The 25494-nt window shown below is 38.6% G+C and overlaps 1 protein-coding gene across 2 annotated transcripts; it reads left to right on the forward strand.

Moving 5' to 3' along the window:
• The first annotated feature begins 5932 nt into the window (after positions 1-5932).
• On the forward strand, positions 5933-13340 carry DMAC1 (distal membrane arm assembly component 1). Of its 2 annotated transcripts, none has more exons than XM_044657033.1 (2): positions 5933-6240; positions 13142-13340. In XM_044657033.1, exons 1-2 carry the CDS (start codon positions 6018-6020, stop codon positions 13237-13239), a joined length of 321 nt encoding a protein of 106 aa, XP_044512968.1. In that variant the 5' UTR covers positions 5933-6017; the 3' UTR covers positions 13240-13340. The 2 variants fall into 2 exon arrangements, with proteins under 2 accessions (XP_044512968.1, XP_044512969.1); XM_044657034.1 differs by lacking the exon at positions 13142-13340 and adding an exon at positions 7643-9012.
• Positions 13341-25494: the final 12154 nt, after the last annotated feature.

Below are 25494 nucleotides of genomic sequence, written 5' to 3' on the forward strand. Positions count from 1 at the left end.
TCATAAACGCCACATTTTTTTTAAATGTAATTTCATGAGAGCCGTTCAGTGCTCACAGTGCACACTTCTGTAACAGTACGCGCTCCTGTAACAGCGCCTGAAAAAACAATTGACTTTATGGCTCCTGCAGAAAGAGCCATACGTTGCCGACCTCTGTTCTAGATGGAAGGATTTTAAAAGCAGGGTGTAGAGAGTTCCAGGGCCAGGGGAACCAACCTGTGGGCTGAGGAGGGTGTGGGGAGAAAATCAGCAGCAGGATCCCCATAGCATACCAAAATTCTTTACTTCCAGAAGAATTTAATGAACACAATGCTGAGAAGAAAGAATGTATTATCAAGTTTCAGCAGACCAGCAGGAGTCACAGTTCCCTGAACTCTAAATTCTGGACTCAGAGTCACTGGACTGAGTTTGGATATGACTGAATCCTCTTTATGCTGTGGGGAATCATGAGGAAGTAAGTTATAAATTCCCCGGAGCCTTTAAAAAGGCACTACCTCTTTGCTTATGGGGGCAGAAAAAGCCTCTCCTACTCAATTCTCTTCATCTATAGTACTGTGTTTATGTCTTAAGTGGTTCTACTATTGGATTTAGGCTTGTGTGGTCTGGGAACTAATGGGTCTTTGAAAAACTGATTGCCCCCATATAACCTACATGGAACCCTCGAAACTCCAGAGTCTGAGTTTTCAGGGGGATTTCAAAAACCCAGTGTTACACGTGACAATTCTAAAGATTTCTATTTGAATAAGTATTTTAAAAGCCTAGAGATCAAAGGAGGAACTCAGTAATGACTATTTTAGCACATTTCATTTTTATTTAACTGAATCCTTTAACTCTAGTTTTCAAGTTAAGGGCCTGTCTAGTAATACTAATATTCCAGGTATATGATGTGAACATCTCCTTAAGCTGCATAAGTACCATGAAGTCACTGGTATTTACATAGTCACTGATTATGATGAACAAATCATGAATTCATTTTTATATATGAGGCTGGTTTTCTGCTGACCTCCTAAACAAAATAATCATGTTTCTTCCCTTTGTATGTGTTTAACTCGTACTGAACACAGTAAAACCAGCTGTGTGTATTTCCATCTGAGAGTCTTTTTACACCAACCCATGCATTATTCAGCATTCCTTTATTCTTCCTCTCTGCTAATCATGACATGCCCTCCTGGGTTTTTAGGGTAAAATTCTCCTTCCGTGATGTCTGTACCCTTCTAGCAACTACTAAGTAGGATCTTCTCCTGGTAAGAGTCAATAGATCATAGGTTGCTATGAAAGCATGGCCATTTGACTTGAGCCTTATTTCTGTTGATAGCCACCTTTAGTGAATATCTTTGTCAATTGTTTATTTCTAGAACCTCTTATAGGTCTACAATGTGAAAGACAAAGGGGAAACCTCAGACTACTCATGTTACTGTGACTAAGATGGATGCTGGACTACATGAGGGGCTAAGTTGGTGTTTTCTTTGAGTATGTAGGATACATGAAGTTTTATAAAAAGTTAGTCCAAAAGGCTCAATTTCACAAACATTTATTAAATGTCTAAAATACAGGTTGTCCTCAAAGACAGTAAATGCAGTTTTAACTATGATGCATTAAGACTTTGGGGACATGAATATAAGGAATTAATTCACTCAGCAAACATTTATTAAGTTCTATTGTGTGCAAGGCATTGGAAATGCAGCTATATACAGCATATAGATATATACACATTATATATAGTATATATATATATACACATATACATTTATACAGTATATTTATATGAAAAGACATATATTTATATTTATCTCCACATACATATAATATAGACCATGTTCTCAAGGTGCTTATAATCTAGTTGAAGGGAAATATATGCACAGAAATAACAATGCTATAAGGTAGAATGTAGTAAGTTCAAAGAAAAGGGCCTACAAATGATATATTAGATGTAGAAGAAAATCCCTTTAACTGGGAAGGATCACTAAAGCTCCATGAAGGAACTATCTGAGTTGGACTTTGAAGAACATGAGGGTTTTGAATAGACAAAGACTGGGAGGAAAAGAGAATTCATTCCAGACAAGGGGAAAATGTAGATGAGAGGTCCTTGAAGGCAAAGACTTTCATTTTTGCTTTTTGAATCCCCAGAATCTATAGAGTGCCTGGAAGGTGTTACTTAATAAATGTTAGTGTATTGATTTATGGGAGAGGAAAAGAAAAGAATGGGGTGAAATAGTCCAATTTGGCTAGAATTAAAGGGAAACAATATGAGAGAAGGCTGGAAAAATATGTTGAAGTCAGACTGCAGGAGGCCCTGAATGTTACCATCATAAGTTTATACTTTCATACACAATGAGGACTGATGATAAACAAATTCTGAATTTTAGTCTTAAAGTTTTTACACATGGAGAAATAGAATGATCAGAGTAATACGACTGAGATGACTTTGGCAGCTATGTGGGAAAAGACAATGGGAAGGATAGATTAGAGGAAAGAAGACAAGTTAGGAAGCTATTGCAATAGTCTAGACAAAAAGAAATGAGACCCTGAAAAAGGTAACTCAAATAGAGGTTGAGGTAGGGGAAGGGTAGTAGAAATGAATGTGAGAGACTATCATTGGAAGACTAGATAAAACAACAAATTGGATTGTGAAATGAGGAATAAAGAAGTCAAAGATGACTTGTAATGACAGATCCTAGGACCAAAGGCTCCTTTCCCTTTTAGCTCCCCCTTTCCCTGTTAGCATCCCCTTCCCCTGCACCTACTGGAACTCCGGAACAAAGCAAGTAGTTCCACTTCATAGGACACTGTTATTTCCCATGCTGTGACCTGACATATCCATGATAGATTGATGTTCTGGACGTATACTGTCTGTACCATACTAAGGACTATAGAAGCCTGCGAACGAAAAGCCCCCACTCCCAAAGCTGACCCCCTGAGGGACATCCAATCATCTGGACACAATTACTCCAACTTTACCCAATAGAGACAATCCAGGTTAACTCATCCCACCACCCTATAAAAGATTGTCCCCTTCTCAACCCAGATGGAGACCCTTGGCCATCTACTGGTTGCAGGCTTACCCTGACTCGCCTTTCCTCTCCTCCTCTTTCCTTTCCCACAATAAAGCTTTGCTTTACTCAATCTCTCTATCTCACTAGCCTGGGTTCAGACCCCTGTCAGCCAGGTCTGTCATAACTCTAAAATAATGAGCCTGCATGTAAACATGTAAAAATATTTTTCAAAATAAAAAAATAAAGTGATGAGTCTGGGTGACTGGGAGGATGATATCTTCAAAAGAAAGAGTGAATTTAGAGGAACAAGCTTTGGATAAAAGCTGAGAAGTTCAGTTTTAGATATATAGGCTCTAGATGCCAATAGGCTACCCAGAAGATATTTTCACTTTCTAAATAGTATTGAAAGAATAAGCTTGTGATCTACTTAGACAGATAAGAAATAAGCTCATGAAAAGCTAAATGAAATTATACAACAGTATAAAAATATATTGTTATTGAACACAAAAGACATAATGAGCAATTATAATAACTCTAACATTAATCAAATGAACTAAGAATAATAAAAATAAAGAAGTGGAACTGACACTGGAAATGACTATCACCACTTACTATAGACGCCATGCTTTAGAGGAGCTAAACCACTGGGTTCTGCATTTCCTGAAATCATACATCTTCATCTTCACATTGATCATTCCTCACTCCCCATATACATGTCCCTCTTACTCTTTTCCTGAGAATTATAATTAAAAGAACTACCAATATATATATATATATATTAATATTCTCATCTCCATATAATCTTAGTGAGCATGATATGCAGCCACATTGATAGTCTCCTTGATAAGGGTATAAAGAAAGGCAGGATTTCATAGCAGACTATGTCTTTTAACTCATGGAATTACCTGAAACGTTCAGAAAGAGCAAAATCTCATGGTGTTTTCTGGTTATTTCTTTTAAAACATTTCAGTTAGTACAACAAAAAACTTTAAAGGCTGATCTTTTTTTTATTTTTCATAAATATTTTTTCCTTTAAGCAGTGGTTTTCAAAGGGTATGCCATAGGTCTGCCATACCAGCATGCCAGGAGTTTCATTAGATGTGCTGTGAAATTTTAGATGGTACATTATTTCATTAAAAGAAATTTCCTAAATAATTTTACTATTAATTTTATTTTCCACCACCTCTAGTATAAGTATAATATTTACATAGTAAAACTTGCCAATTACACACATATATGTTGACCTCAAAATATATTGAGCCTTGAATTCACAAAATACTAAACAGAAATGGCTGCACTTATTAGGGTTAGATATGTAAATAGAAACAGAATTAGGGTGAGAAAGAAATAGATTTAAGGTCAATATTTATTTGGTTCTCACTGTATAGGTCACTCAGCTAAACACTGGCCATATAAAGAAAGGCAAAATATAGAGGAAAAAACAGGGTCTCTGTACTCAAAGTGTTCATATTCTAAAGGAGTGAACATGTCAACAACTACGTGCAGATAAAATATATGCAATACATATTATGTTTATGTCCAATTCTCACCCTAACTATAAAGTCCTTGAAGAGAGGGGTGGGCTCTTACCTTAATTTCATTTTATATTTCCATCATTTAGCACAGAACTAGAATCTGGGTCATAGGACAACAGGCTTAAAGCTCAGAAGGACCTTAAAAGAGATCATCTCATTTACAGAAGAGGAAATCGAAGTGCAGGAAGGGGAAATGAAATGCCCAAGATCCATCAAGCAGTAAGTCCGAGAACTGTGATTCCAACCAGAAATTTAATCCACTTTCTTACTGCACCACTGGCATTAACTACTTTAGGCCAAATCAATAAACATTTATTAAGCACCTCGTATGTGCCTGTTACTGTGCTAAAAGCTAGAGCTACAATTAATAAAAAGAAACTGATTCCCTACTCTAAAGGAGCTTATAATGGAAGGAAGACAATAATCAAAAGGAAGAAGGAAAAGTGGGGAGGAGGGAAATGGGGATACAGGGTTGAAGGAATCTTCTTCTGTGGTAGTAAAACCAAAAAGAGCAACAAGTGCTGAACGGAGTGGGGCCAACTTCTGTTTCTGTCTGCCCTGTAAAAAAGAAGGCTTTCCTGGGAGGAATTCAATACTCTGCAGTCCAGCTCTCCAAAGGGGAGAAAGGAAGGCTGAGGGAAATAGTGTCAGTCAAAGGCCTGAGTTAGCTGGGTGTAGATGATATTAAAGAGTGATGAACTTAACATGACAGCACCATCTTGTTCCTTGGAGTTGAAACCGGGGAGATACAGTGGAGTGAGTCATGTTTTTTTTGCACTGTAGCACACTAGCTCTGATCATACACGTGATGACCAACAAATAGGCTAGTTTTCAGTAGCTAAGAATCTAAAGTGTAAATAGAGGTACTTATCTTTGTAAATTTGGGATAAAGTGTTAAAAGTCTAAATATAAAAACTAGGTTACAATATTGAGATTATCTAAGCTCCATTTCATTTTAGGAACAGACCCAAGGGAGATAGAAGAAAAGAAAGCTAAGACAGGGATGTGATAAAAAGCTTAAGAAATTAACTGTTTGGGGTTTGAATCCGGAATTATGCCGCCTCTTAGGTGTGACCCTGGATAAATCGCCTTTCTTCTCAAGAATTTCCTCTTCTAAAAAAGGAAGGCATGATTTCCAAATCAGTGGAACCATAAATACAAGGTTTGGTTTCCTTTTTCTGGGGTTGGTGGGGTAGTGAGGAACAATAGTCTTAGAAGTTAAGACAAAAGTTATAAGACGGAAAAGGAAGGAATTTTAAATACAAATAGAAGGCACCGCCTCTTCCTACAGCAGTAGCTCACTTCCCGTAAGGCTTCTAGAGAGCTCCAGTCCGTGGAGGGAAAACTACATTTCCCATCGAACCACTAAGGCCACTTCCTGTGCAGCTCCCATAGCGGCTCGACTTCCGGTATCATTGTGTCGTGGGTTCCACTTGGAAACCGCCGGCTACGAGGGTCGCTCTCTGCTCCTCGCCCCTCCCCCGTCGTGATGGCTGCCACCACTTCGTCTTCGCCCCCCGCAACGCCAGCCTCAGCCCCAGACACAGCTCCATCCAAGAACCAGTTAATGAGCGGATGCTTGAGCTGCCGTCTCTTATCGGGAGTAGGGTTGCTGGGGGCTGGCGGTTACGTGTACTGGACGGCGCGGCGGCCTATGAAGCTTGGCTATTATCCCGGCCCGGGGACTATCCTCCAGATGGTCATCGGCATAAGTGAGCGCGAGGCAGGGACGGTGGCCGGGAGGGGCAGGCGCGAAGGGAGGAGGCGCTACCAGAGCCAGGGAGAGGAGGCACGTGCTTAATGCCGGGAGGGTGGGAAAGAATAAGGAAAGGAGATTGTTGGCTTTTGGAGGTCCTGAAAACTGGCCTGGGGTTGGGGGGAGGGGAGCGGAGGGAAAATAGGTTACACACGACTAACAATAATAATAGCTTCCGTTTCCAAGATGCCTAACAGTTTACAAAGAGCTTTTCCTAATAGGAACCAAGTCAGGGAGCTGGGGTGAGTATTCTAGCCCCATTTTACAAATAAAGAAACTGAGGCAAAAGTGACTTCGCTGAGTTCGTTCACCTGGAAAGTAGGTTTCCCTGCTTCTTGTCATAAGAACAAGATTTGGCAATAGAAGGGCCATCTTGTTCAGTGGTGTCAAACTGCCTACATATTGACTAAAAAACCACAAATTAATATGATTTAAACCACAAATTAACATGGTCCATATTGTATTGTATTTTTATTTATTGTGTTAAACATTTCCATTGCAATTTAGTCTGGTTCTAGTCTCACTCAGTTTAGCAGTACATTTGTTGGCAGAGAGTTTGACATCTCTAAGAAGGGAAGAGCCTGCAGACCCAGAGTAACTTGTCACATAGGGCAAAGGAAGCCACTTTTGAAAAAAATATTCTCTGGCTACAGATCCAACACTGACGATGCTTATTCCACTATCTCTTACAGATTATAGAATGGAAAAATGAGTCAGTGAAACTTTTGGACCTCTAAGGAGAAGGGAATAAGCATTTATTAAGTACCTATCATGAGGCAGGCTCTCTAGTCACAACTCTCCAATCAAAGGGAAAGTCAATAAATCAGTCAATAAATATTTATTAGCACTTACTCTATACCAGGTATAAAAAGTGCTAGTATAAAAAATGCTGATATTAAAAAAAAAAAAAAGACCACCCTGTCCATCAAAGAATTCACAATGTAATGAAGGAGACAACATTGCAAATAATTATGTACAAACAAGCTGTCTATAGGAGAAAACAATAGAATTAAGTAGAGTAAGGGAGAGGGGGATGATTTGCTCTACAGACCAACAGGAAATTAATAATTTTTTAAATGAATGATTGAATATCAAAGTAACCTGACTCAGAGCCTCTAGTATTTGAAAGTGTATTCAAGGTGCTGGTCTTAGAAGACCTCTGTTGAAGTCTGGCTGCTGCCACTTACTGAGTTTTTCACCTTGAACAAATCACTTCACCCTTTCTTAGCCTCCATTTTCTCATCCTTAAATGGGATTAATAACACTTCACACTACTTGCTTTCCTCCTTACAGAATTACTGAGAAATGTGCACCCAAAATGCTAAAGAAATATGAATTGCTATTATTATTGTCCTCAGGCATTGCATCTTGGGGGATAGTCATACTGGTGGACCCTGTAGGAAAAGCCTCTCCTGTAGGATCAAAGAAGCAATAATGGTGATAATGATGAAAATGGTAACTTCTACAAATCAGCTATTCATTCCCTATGGACTATCCAACCACCCCTATGGACTACCCAGATCTGGAGGATAGAAGTAAGAGACCTTCAGATGTTCCAGGACAAGAATGATCTAACTTTAAAGCTGTGGATACCTGCAGGGAAAATGGACAAAGTATGGTTACACATTTCTTTTTACCCAGACCTGCCCTCCCACAGTAGTGAATAAATTTCTCAGAGAAGAAAATAGGATGTATGAGTCTTGTCTGGGGAAGAAAGGGGATTTAAAGCCATCGAACATATAGGGGCAGTAAAAAAAAACACAAGATAAGAAAATGACCCTTACTCTCTTTTTGGTCAAGCTATTTTAATAATCCTATGTTGAACATTTAAGAGTCATAACACATTGTTATGTAGATTCAGCCCTTTTCCAACTATGCTAATCCTATCCATATTATGTACCTGACACTGTTGGAGTCTATGGGAAATTTTGAAGGACTAACAAATTCCTTACGTTTATTTAGTTACTCTTTAGTTACTTAGTTACTTCAATATATATGAGCTCCTCACAACAAAATCATGAGGCTGCTAATTCAGGTACTAACCTCATTTTAGAAAAGAAACTAAGGCTTTTCAGAGAGGTCAACTAAAGGGTACTACTCTGGTCTAGATTTTAGTTCTAATAATGCCACCATCAGACTGGCCTTGGATGAGTCATTTTCTAAGGATTTTGTTCTGTTTCCTTGCTTGCAAAATGAAGAAATTGAAATATATATCTCTTGATCCCTTCTAGTACTTATATTCTGTCTGATTTATTCAGATTTATGCACCAAATATGGCAGGGCCTTTTGACTTAGGCCAGTGATAACATACTAGTTTGCTGTCAAGAAGTTTACTGGTCGGCTTGCCAAAGTTTACCAAGATGAATGATCTTTTCATTCTGCCTCTAACAGGAAACACTAGAAATGTCCTGATTTGGAAAAATGAGATGAATTTCAAGGGAAATAACATGGGGAGTATTGTTCCACTGGCTCAGGAGTTAGGACCTGGGTTCAAATCAAATACTACTCTGATATAAATGACCATGAAAAGTAAAAGAATGAGCTCTAGACTTGGTCTTAAGTCTTGATTCTACTAGTTAGTATGTGACCTTAAACAAGCAACTCAACTTTTCTTATTTTTTCTTATGTTATTATGCAAATTGGAGTTAATAATACTCATATCTTACTTGGGATTAAGTAAGATAATGATTATAAAATGTTTGTAACCACAGAGTGCTATGTAATTGTGAACCATTGACACTAATAAAGTTGAATTATATTATATATATTATTCAACTCAGTAATTTTTAAAAAATGATACTGACTTCTAAAGTTGCAAAGGATTTTAGAGGTAATCTAGTTAACTCACCACCTAAATCACAAAAAAGACTCAGCATCCCTGAAAGATGGTTATTTGTACTCTGCTTGAAGACTATAAGATGTCAAAGCACACAATCTAAAAAGCATTGTCAATTTTGGAACAATTCTAGTTAGAAAATTTTTAGGTTGATCTTTGTATCCTTTGTGACCATTACATGTAGGTCTACCTTCTGGAGCCACAGCAAATAATTCAGTATTATATACTGTAACATAATAGTCATCATACTAACAAATCTTTGTAAATAAACTTTGCTTGCCAAACAAGCCTCCCAAGGGCTTCTAACTTTGCCCACTTGTAAAAATCAAAAAGGGCATTGGAAAAGCTTCATCTGATCATGTCTACAAGCTGTTAAGACTAGTGAGTATTTTATTTGAGACAGTTCTGCACAAACTTCTTAGAGAAATCAAAATCTGTAGTTGTCACTTCAGCCTCAAAACCTGTCTTATATCCACTTCAAAAGTTACTTAGGTAACCCCCTACAGTAAACAAAACTGGAAAATCTTCTGACATAGGTAGAAAACAGTTCTAGGGTAATAACTGAACAGAAAATCTAATTTGTTTTAGAGATTTACAGAGGGATTTTCAGGGTTAACTGGTAGTCAGGCCCATATACAACATTGATAACCCTTAGCATCCTTTAGTAATTGCTCTTCAGAGAGAGTAGACTTATCGAACCTTGTTAGGGCACAAAATTAATCATCATTGGCAAGAATTAAGTAGTCCTTTGGCACATGAAAATGTTTCTTCATGGAGGCTGATAGTTGAGTCTAATGAAGAGAATAGACAAGATACAAAATAATAGATAATCTAAAACTCCAATAACTTTTTAGGTGTCCCTAGGGCCTTCCCTCTCATTGGTGAGGATAGGAAGGACAGCAGAAAGAAAGCTCATCCCAGATCCTCCATTGAAGGAGGGTACCCAAAATATCCATCTCTTTCCCATCTGCCTATACTCTTCTGCACTTATCAAGCCAATGGGTTAATAAGGGTATGGAGAAAAAAAGACAGTTGGGGAAGAGCATCCTGCAAGAACCTGAGTCCAGAGAGGCTTTGGTGGTTAGGGCTTATTGCTTATGTGGATCATAGATAGAATAAAGATTCTAATCATTGAAACATGAGCCCGCTGAGATCTTCCTGGCATAATCTGAAGCTAGATTGGAGAAAAGACAAGGTGATTAAGAAGAGAAATTTCCAGGACCTTGGGCATGGAGACTATGAAATAATAGATAAGAGTACAAAGTAGGAACTAAAAAGAGGATGATGACTTTAGGACCTAGTTAGGGAAAAATGCAAAGCATCATCATAGGAGGAAGGACGAATGTCATAAAGGTAGGGAGCAGCCTGGTGGGTCAGGATTGGTCTGAGTATTTATTAATGATATAATTGGAGTTCAGTGGCTCAGGGCAGAAAGTTGAGGAAATTGAGTCCCAGAGCAACCACATGTTTGCCCCAGCCCTGATTTGATCATTTGTTGGATGGGACTCCTGTATAACTTTGGAAATTTGAAGAAGATCAGATGTTTTATGAGGGGGTTGGCAAATCCTTGCTCCAATTCTTTTAACTGATTTCCCATTATCTAAGTCACAAGAGGCAGGTAGGCACCAATATGAAAAGTTGCTTCCAAAATGGCAGCTGCTAGCATGGAGGGTTTTCCCCAACAAATTCTAGAAAAAGGAGATACCAGGCAGTAGAAGGCAAGACTAGGGTAAGGATTGCCAGCCTGTCACAATAAAAACTGACATTCACCTTTACAATTACTATATCATTTCACCTGCTACCTCTAGCACTTTTGATAAGTTTTTTATTTAGCTAATTATTAAAGTATTTTAAAAGAGAATTTTTTTTCTAATTTTCTGACTCCCAGCTTGAATGTCCTATAGCTAACGTCATAATTGGGACTAATATTGACAGTAATTATCATAGCAATCTAAATCAGGCTCAGAATAAAGAAATTTGAGCTTTAGTTTGCACTCTGCCCTTGACCTGGCCCCATGTTCTTGCCTGTACCTCTCAGTTTCCTCTTCTTTAAAATAAAGGTCATATCAACTTGAGAGGCCTTAAAGGATGCAAAATCTTTAAGGCACCTTTGAAAATAGCAACTTGCTTACCCACCAAGCATGTGTCCCAAGCTTTAAGGTATGGTTACAAATTACACTGATTTTGCTAATAACATTCTTTTATGGAGGAAAAGTGGGCAAGCACATTTGAGCTATTTATTTATAAAACTGATTTAAGCTGCTCTGAGATCTGTGCAGAAAAGCCATTATCCATAATGTTTGATAAAATGGGAAGTTTTGCTCACTTTGCTGGAAAATGATGGAGGTGGCAATGTAGAATTTTAAGGGGGAAAAAAACCCTTAAAAATAGCATTATCTGTAATCATAGCTTGGAGCTGCCACCCAAGATCAGACCACTGCTCCATCAAATCTACTCCCCAGCACAGAGCAGCTGCCCATGCCTGATGCTTCATAGGGTTTCAGTAACCTCTCACCCCAATTAGTATACCTGGCCACCCAAACAATCCTGTTCACTGAGGGAGGAGCTCCTTCCCCACCCCTGCAGTGATCAGGTCATGCCCTGAAAGATGAAATATAATTATCCTATCTCAGTCAACCTGCACAACTACTGAGGCATTCAAAAGAAATATGGGAAGTTACTGGAAAAGTAAGTGTGTGTATGTGTGGAAGCTCCTCCTCCCACTTTCCGGAGAACCCCAATAGGAAAAACCTTTCTTCCATTTCATCTGGCACATCACGGGTTTATTTATCTGAATTAAATTCAACATTTTGTGTTAAACAGGCTATATCTAGAACACAAACCCCAAAAGTGTGAGTGTGTCTGTGCATACGTGTGTATATTGGGGGATGAATGGCCAAAGTGCAAGAACTAAAACGACAAATTTTGCCATAAGTACAACAATCTGAAATATCTTTGAAACATATGGTGTCCACATATGCAAGTGCTGATACCATATATGTGATTTAAAAAAAAATACAAATGGGAAAGTTCATCAGAGTAACAGTCTTACTGTTGAAAATAGATTGTGAAGACAATGGCAGGGACTTTTACACTGGCTGAAACCCAGGACCTTGGTAGTATAATTACTGAAAGGCTTTTAATAACTAAAAGAAAACTGGCCTCTTTTTCTGCAGAGGAATTAATATTTCCAGGTAGCTGAGATATGCAATATTAAGATGTTTTATCAAGGCCTACCAATTACAGTCAAGCTTCCTGTAAAGATCAAGGTCCAGATTATTAATAGAATGAAACCAAGGCTAATTTCTATGTGGACTTCAATTCATTCAACAAATATTTAGTGAGTATCTACTATGGGCCACAATATAATAAGGAAAAAAAAAGTTAAAGAAAAAAATAGTCCTTGTTCTAAAGAACTTATAGTCTAGTGCAGGGGTCGGCAACCTTTTTGGCCGTCAGAGCCATAAACGCACATGGAAGGAGGAGAATGGAGGCAGAAGGAGCTGGAATATGGGGTGGGGGCTGAAGGCCCCCCTGGGGCACATCCTGGGGCTCTGCCCAGACTGGCAGGTTGGGAGGTAGAGCCAGATATGACTTGAGAGCCATACGTTGCTGACCCCTGGTTAGTGAATACTCAAGCCAGTAAACCAAACACATTGCTAGTAGAAGGCATGCAAACCTATATGTTATTATCAAACAAATGTTAAAAAGGAATTCTCGAGTTCCTTCATTTAGGGGTTTTTAACTTGCTATGCAGTAGTGTTTAAAACTCTGTGACTAAGAACTGTGAAAAGACTGTCAAAACTGTGACAAGTGAAAGACAGGAAAATTGGGGAGAAAGGGCCCACTTTACAGCCTCACTAGCCTGTGAACACCTGTTAGTGGTGAAGTGGGCCGAGAGATGTATTTGGCACATGTTAGCAACACCCGCCAATTCATCGAGCCTTGATAGTTGAGTGAAAACATGATCCTCTCTCTGTGACTTTGGCTGTCATAAGCACATTTCGGTTTTCATCAACAGAAACTTATCAAGGTGCAAGAGGAAGAGATGAGAAGATAAAAGACCTTTTCTGGAAATGTCTGGCTCCTGCAATCTTTGCCAATATTCCTTCTGCCTGAGAAAATTGGGAAGAGATGTTGTGCAGGGCTTAAGAGAAATTGGAAGAAGGCATCCACTCCAAGAGAATTAAAGTTGTCTAAAGAGGAGATGGTATTGGTCTCTTTCCTAAAATTGCAGGTTATCTCTTTCTTGAGTATATATACCAGCCCTACAGAAGAAGCAGCATGGTTCATACCTAGGTTTATACACTAGCTGGAGAAGTCAGTAAACCCCACTATTTCAGATTTTTCTTCTGTGAACAATGACAATAGTACTTGCCATTTTTGCCTCATAGAATTGTTGCAGAGAAAATGCTTCATAAATAAATCCTAAGACACTATAGAAATGTGATAGAATGATTAAAATTTTAAAACCACTCAAATATCAATGGACAGAGACTCATGGTGAGCATCAGCAGGCTGAAAGACATTAAAAATAAGCAATTATAAAGTCAAAGTCGAGTGAAAGATGGCATCAAAGAAATGTATGAATGAAAAGGAAGATGAGCTAGTTAGCTAGGATGGCCAAAGAACACCTCATGTGCTCCTTTGATATTTTTGTGATACTGAAAGAAGCCAAGGAAAGCTTCCCACATGTCGGGAGGATTCCTGGTGGGGAAATGAGAGGAGGACCTGGTCAAGGGCATATTCATGAAGGACACATGAATAGATTTTGATCTGCATCATGGATAGGATGATAGTAATTTGAGTATTTGATAGCAAGACAGAACAGACCAACAAAGAGAGATTGGGAGGTTAAAGTGTCACCACAATAGAAGAGTGATATCTCTGCCAACTACTTTAGAAGTTCAGACTTTGGAAATTCACTCCAGTAGTGTTGTGTCATTGTTTATCAACGAGGATTTTGTAGCCGCCTCCATCACAGGCAGGCAGCAGAGAGAGATGCAAGTTAGAAAAATTAAAAACCTGTGTGTTGCTCTAGGCATGTTTTTGTTTGCTGTTCAGCTCAGTTCACGGCAGTGTTTCACTTTCAAATGGTTCACTTAGTAGGAAATGTAACCAACAAGTAAACAGAAACCAAGAAGAAAAAATAAAGAAAGGGAAAATATATCCAGGGGAAAAAAGTTTTCTACTGTGGGGGCACTAGAACTGGCATTTCTAAAGTGCCAGCTGTCAGTATGTTTTGTTTTCGATGGGTTTAAATATATACATGGGGGAGTGAGTGGAAGGACAGCCATTTGCTTTCTCAGGATGGTATGGTGGAAAGAAATCTGAATTTGACATTAGAGGACCCAGGATTGACTTCTCTGTCCTATAATTTACTATTTATGTGAACTTTGGCAAGTCATTTAACTTTGATGGGCTTTTGTATTCTCCTTTGTAAAATGAAAGGATTGACAGGTGGCTTTCTATCTCTAATCCCAATTTTCACTCTCTTAGAGATCCTATTATGACCATTAGTTGAAAAAGAAAGCACTGAGTTAAGAGTCATAAGACCTGAGTTTGAGTCCCCATTCTGCCAATTACTAGTAGTTTAACAGGGAACAAATCACTCTCTCTAATCTGTTTTCTATTCTAAATACCTGGGAGAGCTTTACATTATTATAAAATGAGGTGATAGAGCCTCATAGCATCAAATAAAAAGGCAGTGAGACCTCATGAATAGAACACTAGATTCATCCTTAGGAAGATTTGGCCTTCCAAAGTTCTAATACTTCCTGGCTTTATGACCCTGGGCAAATTACTTAACCTCTGTTTACCTTAAACAAAGAGCTTCCTTCAAAGCCCAGCTAACCTGCAACTTCACTCTCTATTCCCGCTCCTAAGACCACTCCTCAAAAGCCAGATGCTCTTCCTTATACTGAAAGTAATATTTAATTACTTTGTGTTTTGTATTTCCTTCTATGTCTATGACAGAAATACTGGGAAGATGAACGCATGGGTCGGGGTGGACATGATTGAGGGTGTGGACTCGAAACTACCACACCAATACAACTACCAACAATTTGGAAATTGGTCTTGATCAAGGACACATGACAAAACTAGTGAAATGCGCATCGGCCATGGGTGGGTGGGGGTGCAGGAGGGGGGGTTGAAGGGGAAAGGTGGAGCATGAATCATGTAACCATGTTAAAAATGAATATTAATAAATGTTAAAAAAAAAAAGAAATACTGGGAAGAATCCTCCTTTTGGAGACCAAGGATCACTGTCCAAATCCCAACTTTCCCATTTATTTGCATGACCTTGTGAAAGTCATTTTAACTCTCTGCCTCTGTTGACTCATATAAAAACAATAATGAAAATGCCTCTAGAACTTAGGTAAGAAGGTTGACTCTAAGACTCAAATGAAATAATAATGAATTTTTACGTAAAACCCTTTACTAAAGTTTTAGAAAAAAATGTCAATTGTTAGCATTAAAAGTTAGGGTTCTTAATCTTTTTGTGTCATGAACCCCTTCAGAAAGTTGGTGGATTCCTTCTCAGAATAATGCTTTTAAATGATTAAGATAAAATATATAAGATTATAAAGGAAGCCACTTATATTGCAACAGTTATCCAAAAAAATTATTTTAAAGGAAACAAATTCATGGACCTTCGGTTAACCCTGATTTTAAGATTTGTCCATAAGTATGACATTATTATCATTATTATCTTAGCTATGATTCAAATGTGTTTTGCTTGATTAGGAAAAAGAAGAGACCTTGTTCCCATTTCCTTGGGCAAGATGGCATGTTTATCAAACTAGAAGATGACTTGACCCTGGGAGGTGGAGCTAAGGCATGTTGAGGGACAGAGACAAGATTAAAAAAAAAATTGGCAGGCTGGAATGATGTATCAAATCTACTGAGATAAAATGCAAAAGGGTCAGGTATAATATATTTACATTGAAACAAATAATTTATAAAAGGAGGAGAGGGGTCTCATCTTCATACCAATTGGTCAATTGAGAAAGATGTGGAGTTAGGGTTAGACAGCAAACTGACTATGATCGACAGTATGATATGCCAGCCAATAAAACAATAAGATCTCAGACTGCATTAAGAGAAGTCTAGTGCCCAGAATTCTGAGACCATCCAACCACCAACACTTTAACATGCCCTGGGCAAACCACATTGGAAGAATTGTATTCAGTCCTGGAGTTCTTAGTACCATATTTTAGAAACAAGGATAAAAAAATATTGATGAATGGAAGCATATATAAAAGAAAGTTGATGAGAGGTCCAAATTTCATGCCACATCAAATGAATCACAGGGGCTAGAGATATTTAGCCTAGAGAAGATGTGATAGTTGTCTTCAAATATTTGCCAGACTGGCTAGCATATGGAAGAAGGATTAGAGTTGTTCTTTATGATGCTAAAGGAAAGAACTAGGCATAATGAGAAATTACAAAGATGAATTTATGTTTAAGAAAAACTTCCTAACAATTAGAAATATCTAAAAGTAGAATGGACTGTCTCAGGAAGCCAAGGACTCCTTTTTTTTTTTTTTTAAACCCTTAACTTCTGTGTATTGGCTCCTGGGTGGAAAAGTGGTAAGGGTGGGCAATGGGGGTCAAGTGACTTGCCCAGGGTCACACAGCTGGGAAGTGTCTGAGGCCAGATTTGAACCTAGGACGTCCCGTCTCTAGACCTGACTCTCAACCAAGGACTCCTTTTAACTTGAGGTCTGTATGAGGAGGCAGGATGGCCAGACCACACAGACACACTGTCTCTCTCTCTCTCTCTCTCTCTCTCTCTCTCTCTCTCTCTCTCTCTCTCTCTCTCTTTCAATATAGGTGATTCTTGTTCAAGTAGAAGCCCCAGGGTATATGTTCTCTGAATTTCCTTCCAATTGCTTATTTCTATGATTCTTTAATATGCATTTAACCACTAGGTATCTGAACCTCTTCATTTATAAGGATAGATATTGGCTACCACATCGTCATCCCAAGGGTTATACACTCCAAGTTCAGAGAGCACTCTGGGAATATCAAGCTCTCTGTGACTACAGAGAGCTAGCTACTTTTCTCTTCTACTTCTTCCCCTTTTTTGATTGGCAATATTTGTTTCCTCAAGGCAGTTAAGCGTCATAGTGGGTAGAATATTTGGCCTGGAATCAGTAAGACTCATCTTCCTGACTTAAAATTTGGCCTCAGACACTAGCTGTGTGACTCTTGCTAAGTCTTCTAACCCTGTTTGCCTCAGTTCCTCAAGTGTAAAATGAGGTGGAAAAGGAAATGGCAAACCACTGAAGTATCTTTGTCAAGAAAACCTCAAATAGAGTCACAAAGAGTTAGACATGACTGAAAAAAGATTGAACAACTCATTTCCTCAGTCTGAATTTCAGGTGTGCATTTTTATCCAATCAGATTCATGGCTCCATGCCCTTGCCCAATGGAAAAGTTCTGCTCTTCTTCCTACAGATGTTGTGTTTCAGTGGAGTTTACTCAGAAAAATATGTCTAGAATATGACATATACTTGTTTAATCATAACAATGGAAGAAGAGGAGAAATAAATCCAAATATAATAAACACTCAGTGGGAGTTGTTCGCCTGCAAGTTCTTTCCAAGCGAGGTATCTCCAACCCCTCTTTGTTCTGTAGGCCAGACAAAACCCTCCAAAAGAGTCCAAAGAAGTTCAGTTCAGGCACTCAGATTCATAAGAAGATTCATTCTTCTTTGTCTGTAGGCAAGGCAAAAACCAGAGCTCAATATTATCCTAGACCCTCCCACAAATAACACAATCCTTTGCCCACACTGGGCCTTAAATAAATGTTTGCTTCGTTGAGTTAAATTCAGTCCCATCAACTGGATAGTGGAAATGAGTGCTAGATGTGGAACCAAAAGCCTGGGAGGCAAATATGGTGGTTACTCATTTTTAGACTTTGAACATGTCTATTCATTTCTCTGGGCCTCAGTTCTCCACATTTGCAGAAAAAAGACCTTAGATTGTTCTTTGCAGTTCTAAGCCTATAACCCATTTACCTCTCTCAGCTGTTCTCTTTGACTTCCATCTTTAAAAACTCCATACTCCATTCAGAAACCCAATGCAGAGCTCTTGTTACAAAATGTAGAAACTCTTTCCCTTAGCAATATGGGCCAAATGAAATGTTGTACCTAAACTCTACAAACAGTCCTCAGCACCTGAATGTTCCAGGTGCATGTCAATGAAGTTCAATTTAATCTACAAAGCTATATAAATTTGTGGTCCAAGGTAGAGTTGACATTTCTCTACCTAGATACTTTTGCAGGATCAAGGTCTCCTAAAACCTTTTAATTATGATCCCCAAAATCTGATTCTAGAAGGAACCTCATTCTCACAACAGGAATCTTCCTTTATAATTATTCAGTCAGCTGATCTTCACAAATTGTTACAAGATTTGCCTTCATAATCAGGTTTTTCTCTATATTAGTTTAGTTTTTCATCTTCCATTCAAGTAATTTTGTTTAGAACAGAAACTCATCGATGCATATTTTAGTTAATTGAAATAATAAGCAATCATCTGCTGTTGTCTGGTCAATCTCTTTGTTCCCAGAAAACATCTCTCATTTCCTTTGTTTGTTTGATTCACTACCTTTTCAATGCTTTAGAATTATAATGGGCAAAATTCTCAGAAAAATAGTATCAGAGAACATTAAAGATTAGTTAAATAATAATCTCTCTACTAGTTTAATTGGGCAAATATTGAAAGTCTATAGTGTAAGGAGTTGTTATGAGCTAAAGATTTTGAAGGTGCTCAGATTTTATTCTAGGCATATTTTAACTTTCCTTTTGCACTTAAGATTGAGTTCCTATAGAGCAGCTAGATGGCTCCATGTATTGAGAACCAGGCCTAGAGAAAGGAGGTCCTGGGTTCAAATGTGGCATCAGCCCCTTCCCACCTACGTGACCCTGGCAAGGCACCTAACCCCCATTGCCTAGCCCTTAACACTCTTTTGCCTTGAACCCATACATAGTATTGATTCTAGGATGGGAGGTAAGAATTTAAAAAAAAATAAAAGATTGAGTCATTGTAAAAGTGAGGGTGAAACAGTGAAGAACACTGGATTTGGAGCCTATAGGCCTGATTTCAAATCCTGGGACTGTTACTTCTACCTGTGTGAGTTTAGGCAACTCATTTTACTTCTCTGCATCTCAGCTTCCTCATCAGGAAAATGAGATGACTGAATTAATTGCTACCTAAGGTCCTTTCCTATTAAAAATCCCATTAAATACAAATACAAAAATCCTATTAAATACAAATACAATCCTATTAAAATTATGTCCATTTGATTTATTTTGAAAGTTCATGTGAACTTGTTAAAGGCAGAAAAGGTGATAAGACTTTCCTGACTATTTCCCCTACCATTTGGCACCAAATGCTCCCTAAATGTGTGATCCTGTCATAAGCTTTCAGCCCTGATGCTGAGAAATGAAAAAAAATTCACACCTAAAATTTATGTATCCTAATGAAATCTATTGCAAAGTATTTGGGGGTAAAAAAAAAAGTAGTGAGTGGTGAGATGAAAACCACAACTTCTAGTTTCCAAAGTGTTTTCCTCTGAGCAGTGATGCTTCTGAGATTGAGATTGTGGTGATCTCAAATCCTCTTCCAGCTGATGAACCAGCCCTCATAAAGCAGAACACAAGGGCCTGGTTCATAGGATGGAAGGAGCAAAATAACTTCTTATGTTATCCTTTATACATAGAAAGAGACCCATCTCTGATATATGTTGATGAACCTTCATCAATTTCCTCATTTCTCAGGAATTTTAGGAGAATGATTAGTCGAAACCCATCAACCCCTATTCCCAGAGTTGTGCTTTGGGATCCAACAAGACAGAAAAGAATAAAGATTTAATCAAGTTTGTCTATGGACACAAATTCTTAACTATGAACTCTCCTGAGCCTGTTTTTAGTCTTTAAAGGTTGATCCTATCAACAAACACATACAAAGTCTTGCCACGAATTGGCATTGTGACTTTTCTAGAACATCCAATTCTCCCTGGATTTAAACTTTGCTCTCATCTTTTCCTACGAATACCCTGGACCCCTCCCCCTGGACCAGCTTTGTCTGCTTATACCTTCTACCTGGACAGTGGCCCCCTTCACTTGCCTTCTGTCCCCCTCTAAAGGAGAAGACTCACACTCGGCACCATCTGCAGAACCACTTCTCCAGATGCATAATCCCAGAAGACACACAAGGTGCACACTACAACTCAGAGGGAAAAAAATGGACCCCTCCACCAGCTCTTCGGAGTGCCTGATTATTAGGATGTGTAAGCTATTGCATTCAGCTCTCTGCTGAGATCCTGAAGTATAATGTCAGCCTGAGTGGGGAGCCATAAAGTGGGAAGTCAGAAGGCTGACTGAGTTGTCAATGGAGGCTTCATTACTAACTCTGATGTGCTGCTTGGCATTTACCCAGATAATGTGAGGCTATGACATTAACATGTGGTTCTTTATGTGAATCTGAGCCCGGCTACTTTACTGGAAAGGATGGGAAGGAAACGCATCCACGGAGGTAAAATGTTCCAATTTCTCCTGCAGTCCCAGTAAGAAAAGAACACTTGAATATAGGTGTACATATGTGCAGCTGTAAGGCACATTATAAGTCACATGTGTATTCAAACATATATACACACAGGGTAGCAACAGACACATGTGCATGTGTGAACGTATAAACATGCATGTGGTTGTATGTGCTCATATGTACATATATGCATATGTTGACCTTCTGAGGCAAACTTTTTGGAGACAGAGATGTGAGTCTAATAGGAAAGGTAGGTATGAATGAATGGCAATCTGTATCATTGGAGGGAATTCCCAAATTTAAGAGATCATAGATTCAATTGAGAGTCAAGAATTTAATGATATCTACCATAGTCCTGTTCTTCTGAGGCATGGGATCTCAGCCTGGGGTTTATGAACTCATTTTAAAGAGCATTTTCATAATTATATTTTATTATAACTGACTTCTTTGGTAATCCTATATATTTTATTTTATGCATTTCAGAAGACATTCTGAGAAAACTGCTACGGAGTCCATGACACACAAAAAAGGTTAAGAATCCTGCTCTAAAAGTATGAGTGTGAGGGCAGCTGGATGGTTCCCCACATGTAGGAATGAATCAAACAAACAAATTTCATAGGATCACAGATCTAATCCTAGAAAGGACCTGATAGACCATTTAATCTAATTCCCTCATTTTGCAAACAAGAAAACTGAGAACTAGGGAAGTTAAGTGACTTGTCCAAGGTCAAGAAGTAGTCTCAGAGGTAGGATTTGAACTCAGGCCCCCTGACTCTAGAGCCATTATTCTCTCCATTATATGACAGTGTGTTAATACTATTCCAATACCTCATCTCTGCCTAAAGATGACCTCAGTCTTTTGAAGGTGCTGCTGCTCTAGCTGATAACAAGCCTTGGCAGATCTTGATAAGTTAGAAGGGTCACAAGTACAGTCATAGTGATAGATGATGTCTGCAATTTGAGAGCTTGCAAGGTAAGTCTGGGGAAACTCATCACCATGGGATCTTTTTTTTTTTCAGTCATTGCAGTTTGTTAAGGTGTTTACTTCAGCATAAATGGGTTTTTGTGTCACAGGAAGGAGCACCCCCACTAATAAAACCACAGATCCTTGAAGTAAACATATGCAACTGGGCTTCCAACCCAACTAGGGTGTTTGGAATGTGGCTGCATATGTGGAAGGAGCTGTGACTCGAGATTGTAGGAGAGAATGTGATGTGCTTGCTTATGGGACTAGTGGAGTAAAAGAGATATGTGGTTGCAGCGACACTTCTAGACATATCCACATGGAAGGAAAATCTGCAAGCGTGTAAGAGAAGACAGATTTTCAGTGTCCCAGATTTCCAGCTTTCCTCTAATAGAGACATAGAATAGCCCTCCCCGAGTGAGATTGTATCCTCTCTTTACAGGTTCTGAAATGTCCTCTTGCTAAAGAACTCATTTATACATGTATATTTTTCAGAATAACAGGTAATTTCTTCAATCTCTGTTTGAAATTTACTTGAATAAAAAAAATAAATACACTCACTATGTACTTTAGGTGATGGTCATTTTTACAACCAGCATTTTGCAGAAAGGAGTTAAGTAGTGCATGTACACTAAGGGCTACCTTCATCCTGAAGAATGGCCGGGGCAACAGCTTTCCTCCTGAACCAGACTTGTACCCCTAGAGTATCAATAATTGAGAGTGCAAATAGATAATTCTAGTCTGATGTCTCTCTTGGAGTTAGATGAAGGAAGAAGCAAATGCCTAGCAACATCCCTTTTCTTTGTTCCCTTCAGGGCAGAAATTACAGCCTCCCTTGGAAGGGGGACAGATTTCAGAGACACCTCTCTGTGCCCCATGGGAACCATATCTGTCTTTACATTTAGACAACCCATGTGGACATATCTATATCTTACATACACCTTATGTATTACATGTGTCTTAAATACATGCAATATATATGTATATATTCAATGGATCTGTGACCTGATCAATTTGGGAGTACCCTCCAGTGATACAGATTGCCATCCTTCCTGTATACCTCCTATCCATGTGCTCTCACAAAACTCCCAGACTTTCTCCCAACCCACTGAGGGTACAAATAGAGCACTCAGTAATGCTTTGCCCTTACCACAATACCAGCCCATCTTATCTTTCTGTGATCTGATTCTCTGATAGCATCCTTTATTCTTCTTTGGAATTCCTAATAGGTTCTATATTGCAGCCTGCTCACACCTGCTATGTGCCTTTCCAGTCAGTCACTCAGCATTTTTAAGCACCTGTTATATTCCAGGCACTGTGCTAAGTGCTGGGATATAAAAAGAGGCAAAAAGACAGTCCTTGCCCTGGAGGAACTCACAATCTAATAAAGGGCAATCTGCAAACAAGTAGGTACAAAAAGCTATTGACAGGATAAATAGGATTTAATTAACAGAAGGAGTGGGAAAGATTTCCTATAAAAGATCAGTTTTTAGTTGGGAGTTAAAGGAAGTGAGTAGGTACACCTGAGGAGGAAGAGCATTCCAGACATGGAGGATGGAGGAGTGATGGAGTGTCTTATTGGTGGAATAGTCAGAAAAACAGTGCTCCTGGATCACAGTTTATGAAGGGAGTAAAGTGTGAGAAGACAGGAAAAATAGGAAGAGACTAGTGATGAGGGGCATTTTGTATTTGATCATGGAGGCAACAGGGAGTTGTTGGAGCTTACAGAGTAGGAGGTAACAGGCTCTAGGAATACCTCTATGACGACTGCATGAAGGATGGAGTGGGGAGAGACGAGGCAGCAGATCCACCACCAGGCTCTTGCATTGGTCTGGCTGTGAGGTGGTAAAGGTTTGCATCAGAGTAGTGACTATGCCTGAGAGAAGGAACCATATTTAAGAAATGTTGAAAGATGGCGTCAACAGGTCTTGACAACAGATTGAATGGGAGAAAGGAAGAGAGATAGTGAGGAGTCATGGATGACACCTAGACAGCGAACCTGGGAGGTTCCACTTCCTTCCATTGCTCTCTGTATGGTTATCGTCTTTGGTTCCTCAAAGGCACTGGGATTCTAGGTCTCATTGCCATATAGCAATGCCAAAAAAAGTTTCTTTTGAAAAGATGGGTCTTTGCTATTATCAGAAATGTGGAGTCCATGAAAGCCCTTTGCAATTTATCAAAAAAAAATCTAGCCTACTCTCTTCTTCCTTTTAAAATCTGGACCAAATTCACTGTACATCTATGTCTGTCCCAGATATACATACTATCAGACAATTTCTATACTGTGTCCTTTCAGATGAATGTTGAAACCTAGGCAACAGATATTCTTCATCTATTTGTTCTTTCTTGTGTGGGTGGACAGGCCGTACTTCTTTGAGTGATCACAGATCCTTTCCAGAAGTATTTGTAATGTCAAAACAATGTTACTTGAAAACAGGAGCATCCACAGGGAATCCCTCCCTGACTTGGACTTTCAACTAGATTTCCTTCATCACAGTGAATACTTTTGGCAAGCATGTATCTCCCTTAAAAAAAAGTTATCTTTTGCCCGATGTATATTATCAGAAGGTTATTGAACAGTGTTCTTTCTATTATTATACCTTCCAAGGAATCTTGAATGATGTTGATATATGGATGAAAGGCACCTTGTTGTAAAAGAGCTTTTAAGATAGGGCATTGTTCTACTGAGTCCAGTGGTTTTTTCACAATTGATGAACAGTATGCACAATGGCAGTTTACATTTTCTATCTATTTCAGTTAATTCATAAGATGGGTAAGAGGGAGTCTATTACTGAATATCATGTCTAAAGGTTTCCTGGTCCCTTATAGTACTCTCCTCAAAGATGCCCTCAAATTTATATATAAATGACTCATAATTTGTAGAATAACCATAGAGGTCAGTAGTTGTTGATATATTCTAGGACATTTTTGGAATCAAAGCAATTTGAGATTTTCTAATGATTTTGATATCTTCACCTCCTTTAGATACCTTGTAAATCGGTCCCTCAACACCCCCAAAATTGTACTGCCTCCAGCACAAATTTCCTCCTTCTATATATACTTTATTCAGTCCAGCTGTTTTTCCCATCTTTGTTCTCTTTCTCTGTAAGCAGCTCAGGGACTATGAAGTTAGGGTCCAAGTGTGGTGTTTCCATTATTCTTGAAGGAGAAAAGTGTGTTAAAATAATTTTTGCAAATATTTTTCATTTTTCTTCTGCATGTAGCCCTCTTTCTATTTTCATTCTCAAATGCCCTTGGTATGACTTTGCTTAGTTAGATATCTTGCCAAGCTTTCTTTAGACTTGGTTTTTACCCTCTACTGCTTCTCTCTTCTTTATGAGATGGTAGTGCTCATCCATCATGTTTTTTCATAAGAATTTACAGATGAGTTTATACGCTGACCTAATGTTACCAATCTTTCCCTCTCCCTTTTCTTCTCTCCCTCTTCCTTTTCTTCTCTCTCTCTCTCTCTCTCTCTCTCTCTCTCTCTCTCTCTCCCTCTCTGCCTACCTCTCCCTTTCTGTCTCCCTCTCCCTCTGTCTCTCCCTCTCTCTCTCATCAAATAATTTCTGACTAAGGTAATTTCTAAGCTCCTTTGATTTATTTGTTGTAACAATTAATTTACATTGGTTTAATTTCTGTATAAAATTATCATAATTAGTGTTGATGTCATTTTTGTTGCCCATTTCTAATTTCTAATTTTCTATAGCTTAATTAACCCAGGGTTAATGTTCCTTTGCAGAGGTGGGGGAGAGGGTTCATTGATAGAAAGCACTGAATATAATAACAGTGGCTTATTTGTTTGTGTTAATACAAAGATTAGTTTTGTTGAATTTTTTCCCCTCTTCTATCTCTTT

The sequence above is a fragment of the Gracilinanus agilis genome, chromosome 1 (genome assembly GCF_016433145.1).
Source record: "Gracilinanus agilis isolate LMUSP501 chromosome 1, AgileGrace, whole genome shotgun sequence".
Lineage (NCBI taxonomy): Eukaryota > Metazoa > Chordata > Mammalia > Didelphimorphia > Didelphidae > Gracilinanus > Gracilinanus agilis.

Coding starts and splice junctions, on each gene's coding strand:
- DMAC1 (XM_044657033.1), top strand. CDS start 6,018: ATGGCTGCCACCACTTCGTCTTCGCCCCCCGCAACGCCAGCCTCAGCC. Junction 6,241..13,141: donor CCAGATGGTCATCGGCATAA/GTGAGCGCGAGG, acceptor TTTCATCAACAG/AAACTTATCAAGGTGCAAGA.